Below are 17,340 nucleotides of genomic sequence, written 5' to 3'. Positions count from 1 at the left end.
TCTTAGTTCAGCTCTGGAGCTGAATTAGGCCAATAGTGCACAGCTGGGTTTATGAAATAAAAACAGAAGTGTCTTTAAATCTAAAAGTAGCCATGGAAAAGTTCCAAACTTCATAAAGTCTAAGAATAGAAGAGACAAATGGCAAGACCAAACAGACTTTGCTTAAAAATGTATTTACTTATAATAGAACTAGCATGCTTGGTTTTACTCTGCTGTTCTCTAGTCTCTCCCTTTTTACAGGGCTTAGAAGTTCAGGTTTGAGCTGTTGCATACATTTCCAGGATCTGAAATCTGGGGATGTAAGATGAGCCATAGTTTAAAAGCATAGTCCATTTTGGGCAAGTACCCATGGGCTAAGGGAAGCTGAGTGAAGACCCTTTGGTTTTGTTTTGTTTCAAAAGAAGAGGGCTAGCTGAGAACCAGTAAACCACCAGTGCTCATAAGAGTATTTACTGCAATAAGAATGAACCTGTTATCCTTTTAGAAAATTAAGCATTCTGGCAATGAGTACAAAAACAGGTCATGAGGAGTTTTGAGAAAGGAGCAAAAGAGAAGATTTGACAACAACTTATTTTTCCATTCCAAAATATGCTCTATGCTACTTTCTTTCAGTAAAAAGCTTAGACTTTAGTCACTTTCAGTCTAAATATGTCTTCTTGATATGAAGAACATGAAGTAAAAATAAAACTGGGGTGACCTTGAGGCTGAGGTACCATCTGCTTCCATCCTATTTCAGTATTGCAGACCTGTGCTGGGAACTCTTCACAGTGTGCGCTGAAATGGTGTCCAAAGCATGTTTCTATTGCTCTTTCCTAGGGAAATTCCAGTCCCTCCACTGCTGGAAAGAGAAGTCAGAGTAGCAGGGTAGGACATAAAAGCATGTTGAAACATTTATAAGACCTAAGCTCCAAGTTCACTGCCATGCTGTAAAAGGCTGTGGTGTGGCAAGTAGAAGAACTGTTGTAGAAATGCATTACTCTTACTGTTTGGATGTTGCATAGAGCCTCTTTTCCTCCTTTTTGCGACAAATAAGATTTTATATATGAGGGGTAAGGAATCCTTTGGTCGCATACTCCAAGCATGTCTGGCTCAGGGTTGCTTTGGAATGGAGGTGAGGCCAGAGAGAGGAGATCTCGAAGAGAAGCTGAATATGGAATGTGTAGTAAGAAAGAAAACAGGAATTTAGTCCTGGGAGAAGACAAGGAGGCAAGTGCTCCTGGGCCAACATGGTGGCTTGGTTGACTGCAGATCAGAAGGCAGGATGCAAACGGTACTGTAAATTTTGCGGGTTTGCTTTTTTTTTCCTTCCTGGCAGAGGCATGGTCAACACTAAAAGTTTTCTCTGAAGAGAAAAGGGCTAGGTACAAGTCAGTGCTTGCAGCACAATCAGGGTATTTTTGCTAACAAATTGTTGGGCTGGGTCTTTGAGTTATGCTGTGTTTGGTCCTTCCCTCTCAGGTAGCTTCTCTTGTGTCACTTTGCAGTTGTGATTCAGAGGGACACAATGTGTAGAAAAAAACATCTGGCTGTGCTAGGTCATCAGCTTTTATATACAGCAATCCCAAATGGTGCTGATGGTTCTTTTAGCAAACTTTGGCATTTACCCTATCTTTTGATTGAGCATAATGCAGTTCACTGAAAACTTGCTCCACTGCAGTACTTCCTGGTAAATTAAAAGTGTGGTAAAGGCATTACTTTCCTTTCATATGGTAGTATCAGTAGACCAACAAGCTGTTATTTAAAAGCATGGAAAGATGTGGTGAGTGAAATGCAAATGCCTCAGGCAGGGGAAAAGGCATTCGGGTCAATGGTGTCTGACAGCTGGTGCTCTTTTGGTAGATGAAGTCATTTGAGGTGAATATTAAAAGCCCCGGATGTTTGCTCATGGTTCAAATTTCAGGTTCTGTATCTTTGAAGAGAAAAAGGGTAATTCCAGCCATTGGAAACCTGATCCTTGATAGAGGTGCTCTGCCTTTAATAAAAGTGTTCTTTATAAACTTTAATAATAAAGTAATAAAAGATTTGTCACTGCTGCTCAAAAATTCCCTTATTGTGAAATATTTCAGCCAGCCCCTTTCTGCAAGTATCTACAGAAAGAAAACTGAAAGGATTAAGGATAATCTTGATCAGATGTTCAGTGTGTGCTGTGGGCATCATGTACTGCTAAGTGGCTGTAACAGAACACAGGGTATAATTTTCCCTGTAAGCGTATTGCACCAGGATAAATGCAGGAGCAGCAGAAAGGTGACTTTGGAGGCTGGTCTGATGGGTGGCGCTGGCATCCTTTCTCTCTGTGAAGAGCTGTGTTTAATTCACGGCAGGTGAAATCACCCACCCAGCTGCTGTTGACTGACTTACTATCTGGTGATCCAGAAATCTCCAGCTGTGTTTCCTGGACATGGTAAGAGGTGTTGCTTCCCATGCTTTTTTTTTGCTCCAGCCTTGTTCCATTGTCTTTGGATAGTGAGGATGAAGGAGTATGCACCACTCAGCTTGCCTCTGGAAAGGCTGCAGAAGGGAGCTGGAGGTGTTTGTCCCTGGTGGGAAGGGAACAGGGTCTGGTTCTCTGGCCTGGTGGCCTGCTGCTGGCATGCCTGGCACTGCTGGGGGCTGTGTTACAACCACCCCACGGTGGCCTTGCTCCTCACACGTGCACAGAGGAGCTTTCTTGAAGCAAACACAATGTGTAACACCTCTGCTATGAGGGCAGGGTGGGCAGACCCTGCAGCACAAGGACAGGAGGCTGACCTCACGGGTTCAGATCCCACAGCCTGATGTGGCTCTCTTTCAGGGACCTCATGGTCCAGAGCAGCATGTGCATTTTTTGCACAGATATTAAACATGGCATGTGCTGTGCTGCATGATGGAAAGAGTATTCTTCTAAAATATTTGATAAAGAGGGTCTGTGCTGAAGAGGCTGGAAGCTGGGCAAAGGAGGGAGTGGTTCATTGGGAAATGCCCATTTTGCATTCCAGAAGGTGTAAAGAACTGTGGGTAGTTTCCTGTGACCAAACTGCAGTTATGCTAATGTTTCCTTCTAGCTTCAGACACAATTTTTCCCAGAGGAGGCAACTGGACTGTCTCCCTGGTACAGGCAGTTTAAATTCACCTTGAATTAATGGAAAGCACTTAATATGGTTGCATAAAAAGTGAGTTAATTTGGGTAAATATAGGCAATAACACTGGGAAACATTGGGCATAGGATGCATGCTCTAACAGCAAGATGTGGGTAAGTGAGCAATGACAGTAATAAAAAAAGCCAAGGCTGAGACTGTGGTAATCTGATTCTTTTTTTTTTTTTTTTTTTTTTAGGCGGTGGGGACAAAAAGCTTGCCCTTCCTCATCTGAAACAAATATCTTTTGCAAATATGCTCTTAAGACTGAAACCTTGACTGGCAGTGGCCTGCCTGCTTCTTCTGTGAGACATTTGTGGCAGAGGGGAGGTGATAAGAGTTATGACAAGTATTTTATGCAGCTTGGGTAATGTTGGAAGCCCTCCCACATCAGCTCCATTTAGTGTTCCACACGGCGTTTGCCAGCAGGAAATATTTGGGTGCATATTCCAAGCATTGCCTAGCAAAAGGTATCTGAAATTACAAGGGCACAGAGGGGCCACAGGTGCCAAGAGACACTGCAAGCATAGGTAGCATGAGTGTCAGCTGAGCAGAAGAGCGCTGGAGATTTGGCCTTCCATAACTGGGGAAGAGGTGCAGTGGCATGGGCCCCCAAGGCTACTCCCACTTTTGGGGCTGGCCAGAGTGGATGATAATTTTCTCTCTGGGACAGATTCTGTATTAAGCAGAAGCAAAAACACCTGTAACTGTAACTCCTTGGGGTTTCAGAAAAGTCAGTCTGCAGTGTGTGTGTCTGTCTTGTCTAAATTATCTTTGACTCAAGTATTACTCTTGTAATAAAGATGGTCTTTGGGTTTTTTTTTTTCCCCATTCTGCACTTTTTGTGCATGGTAAGGAGATAATAAATTTAGTTTTGTTCTGTTTTTAAGTGTACAAGAGATGTTGAGCTTATCTAACAGAAACAAGTCAGGTGTGTGCTACAGTGTGTAAATGCCACCAGGAGCACTTTGTCCTTGTCCTAGACCAGAAAAAGGAAAAACAGTTTGGGTGCTGTAATGCTACTGACTCCAGGTCACCTGGAGGTATTTTGAATTATGATGAAACTGTAATTGCTCTGTCATTTTTCTTCTCTCTCTCTGCTTCTTATTTACTCCACAGTGGAGAGAAAATGAGTCAGAGTAGGCTAGGGATAGTTCTCCTGACACTTTGGATGCTGCATTTGCACCCTCACTTGTTCAGCAAAAAAGCCAGCTTGAGGATCTCCCAAATTGCATTTCATGCCCTGTGTTGGCTCTGGCTAAGATGGAGTCAGCTTTTTCCAGAGTGGCCCATATGGTGCTGTTTGTGACTAGAACAGCGCTGGCAGCACACCAGTGTTTTAGCCATCACTGAACTGTGGTTGCACAGCATCTCAAGTTACTCACTCTGCCCTCTCCTCCAGCAAACAGGCTGGGAGTCACAAGAGGCTGCGAGGGGAAGCAGCCAGCACAGCTGACCCAGGTGATAAAAGGGACATGCTGGACTCATAGCATCACACTCAGCAATAAAACCAGGCTGCGGGCAGGAGGTTTCTTCCAAAGAATCTGTTGCTTGGAGACTGGCTAGGGATGGGTCTCTTAGTGGGATGTGGTGAATGGTTGACTTCGCATCACTTATTTATGTTCTTTTTATTCACTGCAAGACTTTTTTGTCAACCCATAGGTATTCTCCCCATGGCTTCACCCTGATGATTCTCTTCCTCATCCTGCAGGAAGGAGTGAGTGACCAAGTGGCAGTGGGGGCTTCATTGCTGCCTAGGATCAACCCACCACTCTCCTTTCCCAGCTCACTCTCTGGTATAAGCAGCTTCTTGTGGAACACAATTAGTCCTGTAATTAGTGAGCATTTTGCCCCAGAGAGGACTGAAGTGCATGAGAGAGGAAGATGGTTGTGGGGAATTGTAATTTTTCTTCTTCCCCCCACATTCCCCCTCCCTGCGCGTTCCCCTTTGTCCTGGAACCCTGCATTCCCAGCTCCCTCCAACCCCTCCCCGCCTTTCCCATCGCTGCCCCCATCTCTGGGGTTTCTGGGGCTTCCCCACCCCTGTCCTATCCTCATTAGCCGCGGTTCCTGTTCCCCCCCCCTCCCACAATTCGGGGATTATATCTGATACCCCGCGAGTGCCCCCGGTGTCTTGGGAACACGCACCCACAATAAACACGTGTTTGCACCTGAGCCCCGTGTTGCCTCCGTCTGTCCCCATGCTGAAGCTGAACTTGCAGAGCTTAAGGGGAAAGCGGCGCCTGCCTCTCCCCTCTCCTCCCGCGCTCCGCCAGCGCCTGCTCGGGGCGGTCCTGCACGGCAACAAATGGTAGCAGAGGAAGGCTCTTTCCATTGACTTGTGAAAGGGGGAGAGAGGAAGGGAATTCTGCCACCATAAGAGCTCTGCCCCACACTAAGAGGAGCTGATTCGCCGGTCAGAAAGCAAAACCGAAGCTCCGGGACCCTCTTCTGTCCTCGCCGGCGTGCTCTCTACCCCGCCCGGGAGCAGCCACGCTGTGGGGGCAGCCAAGCTGCGGGGGCCTTGACACAGGTAGACTTACCTCAGGACACAAGAGGGGGGTTTGGCAGCGGCTCGCAGTGGAGCCCGAGCCCGAGAACGGCGCATCATGGGACAGCACATGCATAGAGACTACTAGAGGCTGACAGTGGCCGAACCCAGGGTTTCAGGGATGAGCCCTGGTTAACGGGAACACCCAGGCTTCTAGAAGAGCCAAGCCGTTAAAGAAAACGTCCTCAGTTCAGCGCGATTTTCCACACCGAGGAGAGAGAGAGATTTCACCACCCGAGCCCGAAGGGTAAGTGGGTCGGAGCAGGGTTGGGTCCCTGGTGGGCAGCTGAGCTACCTTTTTTTCCTTTTCTGAGTTTTAACCACCGTCCGTGCCCAGATGGGGACTGTAGCCTTGCATGTCCCTGGTGGCCGGGAGGCTTTTTCTTTTCCAAGGAGGATGCAACCTCGCTTGGTCTTTTTTGGGGTAACTCATACTGGAAAGCTCCTTCTCTTACTCGGAAAGCTGCCCTTTCTACCCTCTCCTCCCTATTCTGGGCTATGGGGGCAGGGGGGGTTGAAAGGACATCAATGGGACAGAATTGTAGATGGCGACATGTCAGCTATGGGAGAGTTGTTAATATCTTAAGGGAGGCCCTTCACATCCACGCATTTTGTCGACTTCCAGCCGCGTTGGGCCTCTCTCCTGTAGATCTCCCCTTTGTCTTCTGCGAAGCTCCCCATTCCCTTTTCCCCACGGACTTTCCCAAAACCTCTCCCTTGGGGATGGCAGCAGCTGAGCCACCCCAAGCGCCCTGCCGGACACTGTTATCCTCCCTTAGGGGAGGCATTGGCCGTGCCTCCCTGGGCGAGGCACAGTGCACCCGGCACCCCCTCCCAAGATGGCGCTGGCCACGCTACAGGGACCCCATTTTCCCGCCGTAACCCTTCTCTTCCGCCCAAGTCTGTAAAGACGTTAGAGTGCTCCAGGACGGTTTGGGTGGATACAGACGAGAGATCTCTGCTGATTGCTCTTGGAGGATAAGGTTTATTCGGGATGGAGAGAGGTCCTGCCTCGAGCTGCTAGACACAGCACATGGCCGGGCCTGAGGTGATGGGGGAGGGGTGAGACAAAGGGAAGAGCAGGGACTCCAAGAGGGAGGATCCAGGAGGAGGGAGGAAGTTCCAAGAGGGGAGGGGACGTTCCAAGAGGGTGTCTGGCCCCTCGGAGGCCCCTTATCAGGGGGCTTCAAGGTGGGCTGGAACAAGACTTGGGCCAATGGGGTTACAGGCACTTGATGTTTCAGGGGAGGGTTACAGGTGTGGGATGAACCATACATTCTGGGGGGTGAGATGGAACCGTCCATTTGGCTTTTGGACTTATCTGTAGGTAAGGGTATTGTCTAGCCAGTAGGGGACATGATATTCATCCTGGCTGTACTGTAGTGGTTCTTCTGCTAGACAATCATATTTATCTATCCTTCCCAACACCTGGCACCCCCTCCCAAGATGGCGCTGGCCACGCTACTTGGAACCTATTTTCTCGCTGTGACCCTTCCCTTCCGCCCAAGTTTTCCCGCCAGCCCCACCCCTCCCACAATGGTCCTGCACCATCCTGCAGCGAGGCCAGCCCCTACTGGGGGGGAGGTGAGGTTAGATTAATCCCCCAGTCCATCTTCTGGCCCCTCCTCTGATGGGAGGGATTGATGGAGGGGTCCCTCCGTTAGAGGACCTTCCTTTGTAAGAGAGCTTTCCCCTTTGGTGTGTGTGGGGGGGCCCTTCAAAGGGAGCAGAGCTGGAAACCCTGGACCAGGACTCCACTATTTTCTTTCCCCTGAAACGGTGGCGCCCAGGTTCACCTCTCTATGCCATCTCCTAAATGTACCTTGCCCAAAGTTCCCTTGTTATTTCAATACAAGTTTTCCCCATTGCTTGTGATAATTTGGAAATAACTTCCTGGACTGAGTTATATCTTATAGAAGGAAAGATCATCCTCCCTAATTGCTGCCCACAATGCTATGCCAACTTCGCAATCAAATAAGCAAATTGGAGAAATCATGTCGCCGTTCGCTGTTTCAGCTCTGCTAGAATTTGAAAACCACAAGCATTGTGTCATGAATCCTGCTTCCATCCTCAATACAGAATGTTTATAATAATTTTGTACCCTTTATCTTAAATTGTAATATGAAAAAGATTTTTGCCCCATGCATTGTAACTATGATTGGTGTATCACTTTCTGATGTCTCTCAACTTACGTTTCTCAGTAATTTGTAACGTTGCTAATTTGCTTTTACCTCAGAACTCCCTCTCCTTTATGTAAAGCCAAAGAGGGAGATGTGGGGAATTGTAATTTTTCTTCTTCCCCCCACATTCCTCTTTGTCCTTCGATCCTACATTCCTGCTCCTCCCCCTCGCCACTCGGTCAGCTCCCTCCAACCCCTCCCCACCTTTCCCATCGCTGCCCCCATCTCTGGGGTCTCTGGGGCTTCCCCACCCCTGTCCTATCCTCATTAGCCGCGGTTCCTGTTTCCCCCCACTCCCCAGTTCGGGGATTATATCCAATACCCCGCGAGTGCTCCCGGTGTCTCGGGAACACGCACCCACAATAAACACGTGTTTGCACCCGAGCCCCGTGTCGCCTCCGTCTGTCCCCATGCTGAAGCTGAACTTGCAGAGCTTAAGGGGAAAGTGGCGCCCGCCTCTCCCCTCTCCCCCCACGCTCCGCCAGCACCTGCCCAGGGCTGGTCCCGCAAGGCAACAGATGGTACAGAGCTCTTTCTGCATTATGTCAAGGTCCAACAAAAAACAGCTTAATAAAATAGCCATTTTAGTAAGATGGAATAAAAAGAGGACTTTGTCCCTTCTGACGCTGAGCACCATGCATTGGATGAGCAATGAATGGAGCCTGCATGGTACTTTCCCATGGCACACTGTGCAGATCCCATGTAGTGGAGACGTTCTTCTATTACATATTTTCTTAAGAGAATGCAGCTCTACTCCTGAAGGGTGCTGTGGTGAGAACTTCTGGCTGCATTGTTGGATATGGGCAAAGATATGCAGGTGGACTGGGAACTGTCTATGGACTCCTCTGATGCAGCCAACTGCTTGAGGTGACCTTGATGCCATGGGACACACCAAAGGCATCCCAAGAGCAGGTAGGGGAGAAATAATTGCAGCCAGCTGGACCTGTCTGACAGAACAGCAGGGTTAAGCAGTCCTGGTTCAACTTCTTACCTACGTAAGCAGCTACACAGGTAAATGTTGAACCAGGACTGCTGTTTGTTTATTTCCCCACACTGAACTTTGCCCATTGTTTACAAAGCTGAAATGGTTTGAAGAAGCGTTCTGCCAGTTGTCAGGCTGATTCCTGCTCTGACATGTTTGCTTTAGGGCTTTTCCTCCATTTGTCTGTGGAGATGGTAGCAGAAGTACAGAGAGGAGTCTAATCATCCATCTCCGTGGTCCTGGTTCCTGCTCCCTGGTGCAAAGCACGAGACTACTGCTCAGGGATGGGCTTGTAGCCCTGTGCATGTTTGTCAGAGTTCCTCCCTGGAAGTGCAGAGGGTGTTCCTCTGCAGGTGAGTGGGTGTTCCACTCATGCTGATATTCACTGTTCTGTTTGCGAAGATCAGCGCAGAAGGAGAAAGGAAGAGTAGTGAAGATGTGCAATAAAACTGTATCTCCTATTAACGCTAGCTTGATTCTGTCCATCAGCTGCCAAAACAGGGGCTCACCAGTGCTTGGAGGGGCCAGGAGGCAGCCTTTGCCACCAGTTGCAGCAGGGTTGCTTTTGAAAAAATCAAAAAATGGAGACAAGACAGCTGATTTAGTGATAATACATTATGGCAGGAATGGCCAATTTCAAGACACTTAAGACCCATTTACTTGTTTTATGAACAGTACAGTGAATATTTCTTTTTAATGTCCCCATGGCTGTAGCTTGAGAATGAAATATATAATGTGATAATTGAAGGGAATTTGGCTACCATAGGGATTCACTTTATCCTTGTATTGTGCAATGTGTTCAAGAAGTAACTTAGAGCTTATTTGCACTTTAGCAGGGTCTTGCAGGGACTTCATATGCTTGCTTCTGTGCAACAGCATTTCTCTAATGTAGAATGTAAAATAATGTTAATACTCATCTTTCAAAATCAATTGACAGAATAACAGACTGGTTGGGAGACTTGCAGCAGTCTGCTATTTTTGCTACTGCAGTAACTACAAGTGAAGAACCAACAGCTGTCCTCCTCCTCCTCCTGTAAAATCTGCAAAGAGACGGCTAAGGCTTGTCATGAAACTGGTCCATCAGGTGGTTCATTTCTGTGTCCTGTTGGTCCCAGTGTCGTCCTGACAGGAATATGGCCATATGGAGCCAAGTGCAGAAATGGGGCTCTTTTTTTAAGTCAGTGGACCTATTTGCAAAAACTAAACCTTATATAGTAATTTTTACTACCTCTACCAACATTAAAGTTAAAAGCCCTTTGATAGCATCCCATGTCTGTTCACCATTTTCAGCTTGCTTAAACCACATCCAAAGATACTACAGGAACATTTCTTAATCAGATTTCTTAATCTAAAATAAATCAAAGTTCTCGTTATGTTTGGAGGTTTGGTTACCAAAATGTTAACTGCTAGAAGCTAGTTCATAACTAAGTGGTTAGAGCCGCTCACATAATCAATTTCAATTCTCCTACAGCAGATGTCCTAAAAAGATTAATTTAGTCTTCAAAGATCTGGTGTGAAACTTTGTCTGCTTCTGTTTTCTGAATGGGTAATGTAGTTCTAGCAAATAGAAGTTTTTTTCTTTTCCTAATGGGGGAATTTTGCCAATCTGTGTGAAAAAATAAAAACACCTGTTCTTTTTCTCCTCATTTGAAACAGAGGATTGCTGTCTGGCAGTGAAGCAGTACTGTTTCTAGGGTAGGCTCTGCTTTTACATCAAGAGAACTGTTCTTCTGAGCTCCCTCTTAGTTACTATCTGCCAGAGAAAGAAATCTGCTTTCATATGAAGCCTCGCAAGGCTCATTCCTGTGTGCCTGCACTCAGGCGTGCAGGTTTCAGAACTTTTCCTTGATGATGCAAGACTCTCTCCAATCACCTGTTATCACCTCAGGTTTAGATAAATTTCTTCCAGCACACTCTCCTACCGTCGTCTTGCTGGGTCTGCTGTGGTTGGGTGTTCCTGTGCCAGGCAGGATGCTATGGCTGGAGGCAGCAAGCAGCTCAGGATGGACCTGAGCCTGGTATTTTAGAATATCCTGAGACCTGAATAAAAAGTAATGAGCAAGATGGCTGAAGGGTCCCTTCCTGATGCTGGTAGCTGCTCAGCCCTAGGAGTTCAGTCAACCGGTCATTCCTCCTCCTATTCAGTGTCTGGTGTCACTGGTCAGTTTAGCTTACATCTGTGGATTAACTCCTGAACAACCAGGATGTTTTTTAGTGACCGGAACTGAATTGTGTGAACACAGCAACGTGCTGTAATTCACAGTTTCTACTCTTGCAGTTTCAAGTAAGGGAAAACAACTTAAGTTTAGGCAGTTGTCTGTTTCCAGCTGAGTATTTTAGAATCTGAATATTATATACAATTTGTTATAGAATACACTTAAGAGCATTCTGGAATAATTCTGGAAGCTAACCTAGAGATCTGGTGGCACCTTGGGTAGTTTCTTCTACTTAGGTAACCATTACTTCAAAACACCTGTTTTATCAAGACAATTTTTTCATGATTTCTCAAAATACTTGTATTTACATGAACAAAAATTTGCTTTCTAATCTGAGCTACTCCTATTTTCAACTTGAAGTTTGCTTAGACCATTGTGCTTAAGAAAAAATAATGTGCTAAGGGCTCCAAGGAAATCATGTAAAGAAGTTGGCATAACTGCCTGATATTAATGAGCAAGTGATACATGAAATATGAGCCATTAAATACAAAAATGTTTTAAATAATGCAGTTTATACATAATTGGATTGTTATAGTCTCTCTAAGTGAGTCAGATGTGATGAAATCAGGAACTTCAGGATCCTCATACAAAAATCGGAGTTCAAAACATCCACTATGTATTTTTAACTTCAGCAATCAAACTATCAAGTCTGTGTAATGGAATAGAGCTTTGTTCAAGTAGCAGAGCTGCTACTTCCTTGTAGGAAAGCTAAATCCCAATGTTATCACTGGTCACCTGATCTACATAGGAGTCTGTTTTGGATATTTGTATGATGGTACTCCAAGAATGTCTTTGATAAATAAATTCTGCGGTAATGTGCAGGTTCATGTGCTGCACATATGCTGCAAAAATTGCCCAGTGGAGGAAATGGTTGCAGTTGAACAAGGTGCTGCTATGCAGGAAGTAAACAAAAGGCTTCTGAAGTCACGAAACAGACATTTCTATTTCAAATTGAGCTCCTTTCCCCCTTTAACACTTACAAAGAAACATTTGCAGTTCCTGCTATAGGACACAAAATCATACATTCCTCAGATGCAGGAAAACCCATCTCGTTTCCTACCTGTTAGATGAGCAGCAGGGGATGAGTAGCCTTCCTTCTACTTACAAGGTAGAAGGAAGCACGTCTGGGGTAGTATTATGGCGAACTCAAGGAACAAGCTTTGAGGACAGCTGTGCAGCCACTTGGATGCGTGGTGGATGATCCATCCTTTTAAGTGTGGCTGAAGGAAGTGGATGCAGTGTCCATGCTGTCATTCTCCACACAACACCTGTGTGCAGCACTTGTCCTCTCCAGGCCCAGTGCAAGCAGCAGTAGAGGCTCCCCGGTCACTTTGGGTCTGCCCTACTTTGGGTAGAAGATGCACACTTTCCCTCCCCAGCCACTGCAATTCAGAGAGCCACAGAAATCACAGAATCACAGAATGGTTTGGATTGGTCGGAACTTTAAAGACCATCTAGTTCCAACCTCGCTGCCATGGACACCTTTCATTAGGCCAGGTTGCTCAGAGCCCCATCCAGCCTGGCCTCGCTGGGATGGAACAGCCACAGCTTCTCTGGGCAACCTGTTCCAGTGCCTCACCACCCTCAAGGTAAAGACTTTCTTCGTAATATCTAATCTGAATCTACCCCTTTCAGTTTAAAGCCATTGCCTCTTGTCCACGAGGCACGACGGAATTTTCCCTAACTCCTAGGGAGCAGGACCCGGGGCGGTAGCTCAGCGAAGCCCGCGGAGGAGAATGCGGCCAGGTGCGCTCGGGGGAGCCGAGCCGCCCACAGCATCCCGCTGCCGCCCGCCGTGTCCCAGTACCGCCCGTGGGCGGCAGCACGGTAGGAGGGGCCCGGGCCCGGGCCCGGTGCCGTCGTTCTCCGCCGGAGGAAGGGGCGGCCCCGGCGCTCATTGGCGGGGGTGGGGCCGCTCCCGGTGCGTCACGGGCCGCCCCGGCCGCCGCTGCCCGCCCGCGGAGCGGCGCCGGGGGATGGAGGCGGCGGCGGCCGGAGCTCGGGGAGCAGGTGCGGGGGGGGCGGCCGCGCCTGTCCGTGGGGCGGGGAGAGCGCGGGTGGGCGAGGGAGGCGGAGAAGCCCCCTCGGAGACGCGACCCAGGGCCCGGGCGGGGGTGGCGGCGGAGCCGCGTGTCCGCGCCCTGCCCGGTCGCTCTCAGCGATGGAACGGCGCGGCTGCCGTGCCGGGGCTGGGCTTGCCCTGTGGAGCGCCGGGCTGGGAGTGGGGCCGGGCCTGAGGCTGGAGCGGCACGGACCCGAGCCGCCCGCGGCAGGGCGGTGGTCCGGGCTCGCCAGCGCCCGGCTGGCAGCGGCAGGAGCCGCCCTCGGCAGAGCCAGGCTCACGCCCCGTCCCTTTCCCCAGGTCCTGGCCCCGCGGGAGAGGGCGCAGTCATGGTGCCGCATCCCGGCCAGGAGCCCGCCCGTGGCTAGAGCCGGCCCCGGCCGGAGAGCTGCGGCGGGGCACCCTTAGCCTGAGGGCATCCCTCAGCCCGAGCGGCTCCCCGCGCGCCCCCGGCATGGAGCCGGGCGGCCTGGAATGGCTGCTGGTGCCCATGCAGCAGCTGGTGTCCTGGGGTGCCGCGGGGGCCATGGTGTTCGGCGGCGTCGTGCCCTACATCCCCCAGTACCGGGACATTCGGCGCACCCAGAACGCGGAGGGCTTCTCCACCTACGTCTGCCTGGTGTTGCTGGTCGCAAACATTCTGCGCATACTTTTTTGGTAAGTTGACTGTGTTTCTGCTCAGTTTTAAAGGTTCATGCTTGCCAGTTGTAAAGCTTTGGTTGGAATCTTCGAGAAAATAATGTTTTACGTATGTTTTCCCTTCTCTTGAAGAGAATGCTGTCTTTCCATCAGTAAGTGAGTCTATTAAGTAGTAAGAACTGGGTTGGAGAGCATGATCTGTTTCCCTTGTCAGGTCTGATTATCAGCACTCTGATTTCCAAGATGAAACTTTTTAACTGTTGGTAAAGAGGTTTATGCTAAGTCAGGTCTTTTTTCTTGCTGACTATATTTTGCGTTTCTCATGCTCCTCTCTCTCCATTTTCAGAGTGGAAGCCTCAGTACCACCCACTTATTCTAGTGTCTAGTTGGCATTAGTGTCGTTGGAACACTTGCCATATATTCTTGCATATTCCCAGAATGCCAGCTGGCTTTCAGAGGGGGTTCACTTGTAGATCTTCATGCACAACTACAGATGAAAATTTTCATTCTTGGATAAGCAAGGAAATTATGTGCTGCCTTTCAAAAGCAAATTTCTTTTGCTTTCAACGCCAGTTTCAATACTTAAGAGCAAGTTTCTTTCCGTATTTTGGGTTTGTGCTGCTGGACAAAGAAAATGTTATTAGGGCATGATTTCTGTGAATCAATGTTATAAACATCTTGCTCATTACTTTTTATTATACAGATGCTACACCACTGAGAATGTACTTAGGAAACCAAAGATGTAGTGGTCTCGGCAATTACTGCAACTAAGGATAGTTATTCTGTGATTTTGTTTTGACTACAAAGTAATGCTTTTTAATGCATAAAGAACTGATGGGTAATAGGCTGCATCAGTTTGTCGGTTTCCAGTTTCTTTTTAAAGAAACCTCCTCTGACTCTGTATAATGGTTTCTTAGGTTCTGCTACAGCTGTGCTGCAGTGGAAAACAGGAGACCCTTTCTTGGCACCACAAGCTGGCAGTCAAACAGTAGTCATCAGTAGATCAGAGCTACTTGTTGAATTGGAACTGTGTTTTCTTGGGGAGAAGTATATGGAGGAAGCAGAGAGCAGGAGGAAGTAGAGGAACTGGCAGGAGAAGGAGAAGTGAAGAGCCTGAGCTGACATTGTTAGAAAGAGAAATAGTGTAATTTTTGGTGTTACTGGAGGCAGTCAAAATATATAAATGGCTTACACCTGAATGGAGATACTGGCAGTTTCTAGGTAAATTGGGTGAGTGTATTTATTAAGTGAGACTCAGACTATGGAAAAAATGGAAAGATTTTTAATTTGGATTGCTTTTAAGTACATGTAGTTAAGAGATGTGTGAAAGTATAAATACTGCAAGTAGTATAAAGTTATAATTTATGTCAATATTGAAAGATCTATCAATACATCAAAAGAGAAAGAATATTTATAGGAGCATGTATGAGTAGTTAAGCCACATGATAGTATCACCCTCTGAGACGTCTAAGCACTGTGTAAGGTCTGGTCACCTTGGAGCTTGGTATGGAATGGATTCACGCAGGAACCTGCAGAAACCTTTCTGTCTGTACTTGCAATTAATTGTCTCTCTCTAGTTCTGCTAAACTAAAAGACAAAAGAGTCTTGCATAATGATAATTCAGTGTTCCTTGGAGAAAATATTTTGCTTGTCTGCCTAAAAAATTAGGCATCCCTGGTAGTTATAAGCACCATTAAGTCATGAAAAGGCATTGAGAGTGGATGTTATCCTTTGGTTTCTGGTTGATTAAAGGAGGATTGTAGAGCAGGAGTCTGTGATTCCTGTAAACATTGTGAAAACACACCCATAGAGCATCTTGGTAATTCAATTTTTGCATTATTTGGTTAATGTCACCTATAGCTGATGCATTATCTAGGACACAATGCTCTTGATAATGACATAAACAGCAGAATTCTTTTAATTGTATATGTAATATTATTTGGAGGAAATGAGAAAGTTTTTATTTCTTTTGTTTTAAATTTATTAAATAATTTAATCCATTCTGGTGCCAGGACAGAATTGTTCCTATGAGTAATTTTGTTCTGTATATAATTTTTTTCCCCAAGTACCACTTGACTTCTCCTTCCCTTTAGATTTCCCATTTTAATCCAAGTGTCTCTTCTGAAAACTCTACTGCCATAAAGCTTCTGGTTTAATTTGTTTTCACTTCATTACCCCTTATTATTAAGCATGTGATTTGATCCAGAGTAATTTTTTCTGGATTTCCCCTCCACCCTGATCCAAAAATAAGTACTTAAATTGTTAGGCCTTAAAAACTTTGAAGTTTTAATAGTGTTGTTGCTTTTCAGGACTTAATTATTTCCTAGGATGACTGATGTTTCTACTGTTTTTTGCTTTTTTGTTTTTAACTTCTTTGAACTTTTTAAGTTCAAAGACATTATTGTAGTTTGTTTCTGTTGTTACTTCCAGGTTTTCCCTGAAATTTCATGTATTGAATTTGCGGCTCAGGACAGACTGTTCCTGCCTCTTATGCCTTTTATGCCTCCATATTTTTACTCTTGGGTAGTGCTGGTGTTTCTGTATTAGTGTTTCTTGTAACAGACCCAGTCCTCCCACCTTTCCCTTATGGCTTTAATATACTTCCTTCTCCTCCGCTATGGGGCAATTCCCTCACATTCTCTTTGTGGAATGATGGATTCCACAGGATTCTATAACTGTACTTGGTTATTTCAGAGGTTATTCTTTTTTTGGTTTAATGCTTGGTTTTGTTGTGGTTTAAGTTTGACCTTTCATCTTCCATCCAAATAGAGTACCTGCCTCCTGATCTTCTAGCCATGTTTTATGTGTTAATAGAGTTTCAGATGGTGGATTGCACTGTGACAGTAGCCAATGAACAAAGTACTACTCAGATCAGTCCTGCTTCCAGTTACCTGTTCTTACCAATTCTGCTTCTCTGATTAGACTGTCTTCAGTGGTAAGCCGTCTTTTGAAGTCAAGAGAACTCTGCAATGCCTCTCTTCCTTGTCATTCTTACATCTAATCACTTAATTTCAAAATGTTCCCAAGGAACTTTTACTTTACTAGTGATGAGAATAGCACAGTATCAATTTTTCATGCTTCTCTTTCACATACTGTCTCAAAATGTAGTCTTTAAGGAGCTGTTTATGCTTTCAGTTATGTGTGTTTAGCCTGGCTGTGTTCCAGCAACGTGCCAGAACTTTGTGTGGAAGGATTGGTCTGGAAGAGTGAAGACAGAATATGGATAGCAATGGGTGTGATTCACTTTATTTATGCATGCATGGCATGGCTTTTGTTTAGGAAAAAGAAACTAGAAGTTTGGTCATGTTTAAGTCTTTTGCCCTTGTAAAGAGGATTCTTAAAAAAAATAAATTTAAAGGTAGGCAGTTTGTGCTTATCACACAAGGAAGTCTCTGTTTACCAGTGTGAAGAGCAGATTTTGTGCTGTAGTAGATTTTATACCAATTTAACTTTATTTTTAGTAGTAATCTATTAAAATTTTATCTAGCACATCAAAGCAATATGTATTTTGGGGTGCCAGTATAGCCGCTGGATATGATTTATGGCTGCATGAGCTGCCCCTTTGTTTAGTCTAGCCATTGTCAGTACTGCTTCTCC

The 17,340-nt window shown here is 46.3% G+C and overlaps 1 protein-coding gene across 12 annotated transcripts in view; it reads left to right on the top strand.

Annotated features, from left to right (window-relative positions):
• The first annotated feature begins 12,908 nt into the window (after window positions 1-12,908).
• The window catches only part of SLC66A2 (solute carrier family 66 member 2), a 100,462-nt gene continuing 96,030 nt past the window's right edge, over window positions 12,909-17,340 (top strand). For 7 of the 12 annotated variants that reach the window (XR_005979600.2, XM_041714614.2, XM_041714613.2 and 4 more), the window contains exons 1-2: window positions 12,909-13,052; window positions 13,405-13,761. Coding sequence is in view for 11 of the 12 variants with exons in the window: in XM_041714614.2 (XP_041570548.2) it covers window positions 13,559-13,761 (203 nt within the window). In the remaining variant the exon portion in view is untranslated. The remainder of the gene's footprint in view (window positions 13,053-13,404; window positions 13,762-17,340) is intronic. The other 5 variants (XM_072924205.1, XM_072924204.1, XM_041714612.2 and 2 more) reach the window with 5 other exon arrangements.

This window comes from Taeniopygia guttata, chromosome 2, assembly GCF_048771995.1.
Source record: "Taeniopygia guttata chromosome 2, bTaeGut7.mat, whole genome shotgun sequence".
NCBI lineage: Eukaryota > Metazoa > Chordata > Aves > Passeriformes > Estrildidae > Taeniopygia > Taeniopygia guttata.
This window is presented reverse-complemented; position numbering and strand designations above follow the sequence as displayed.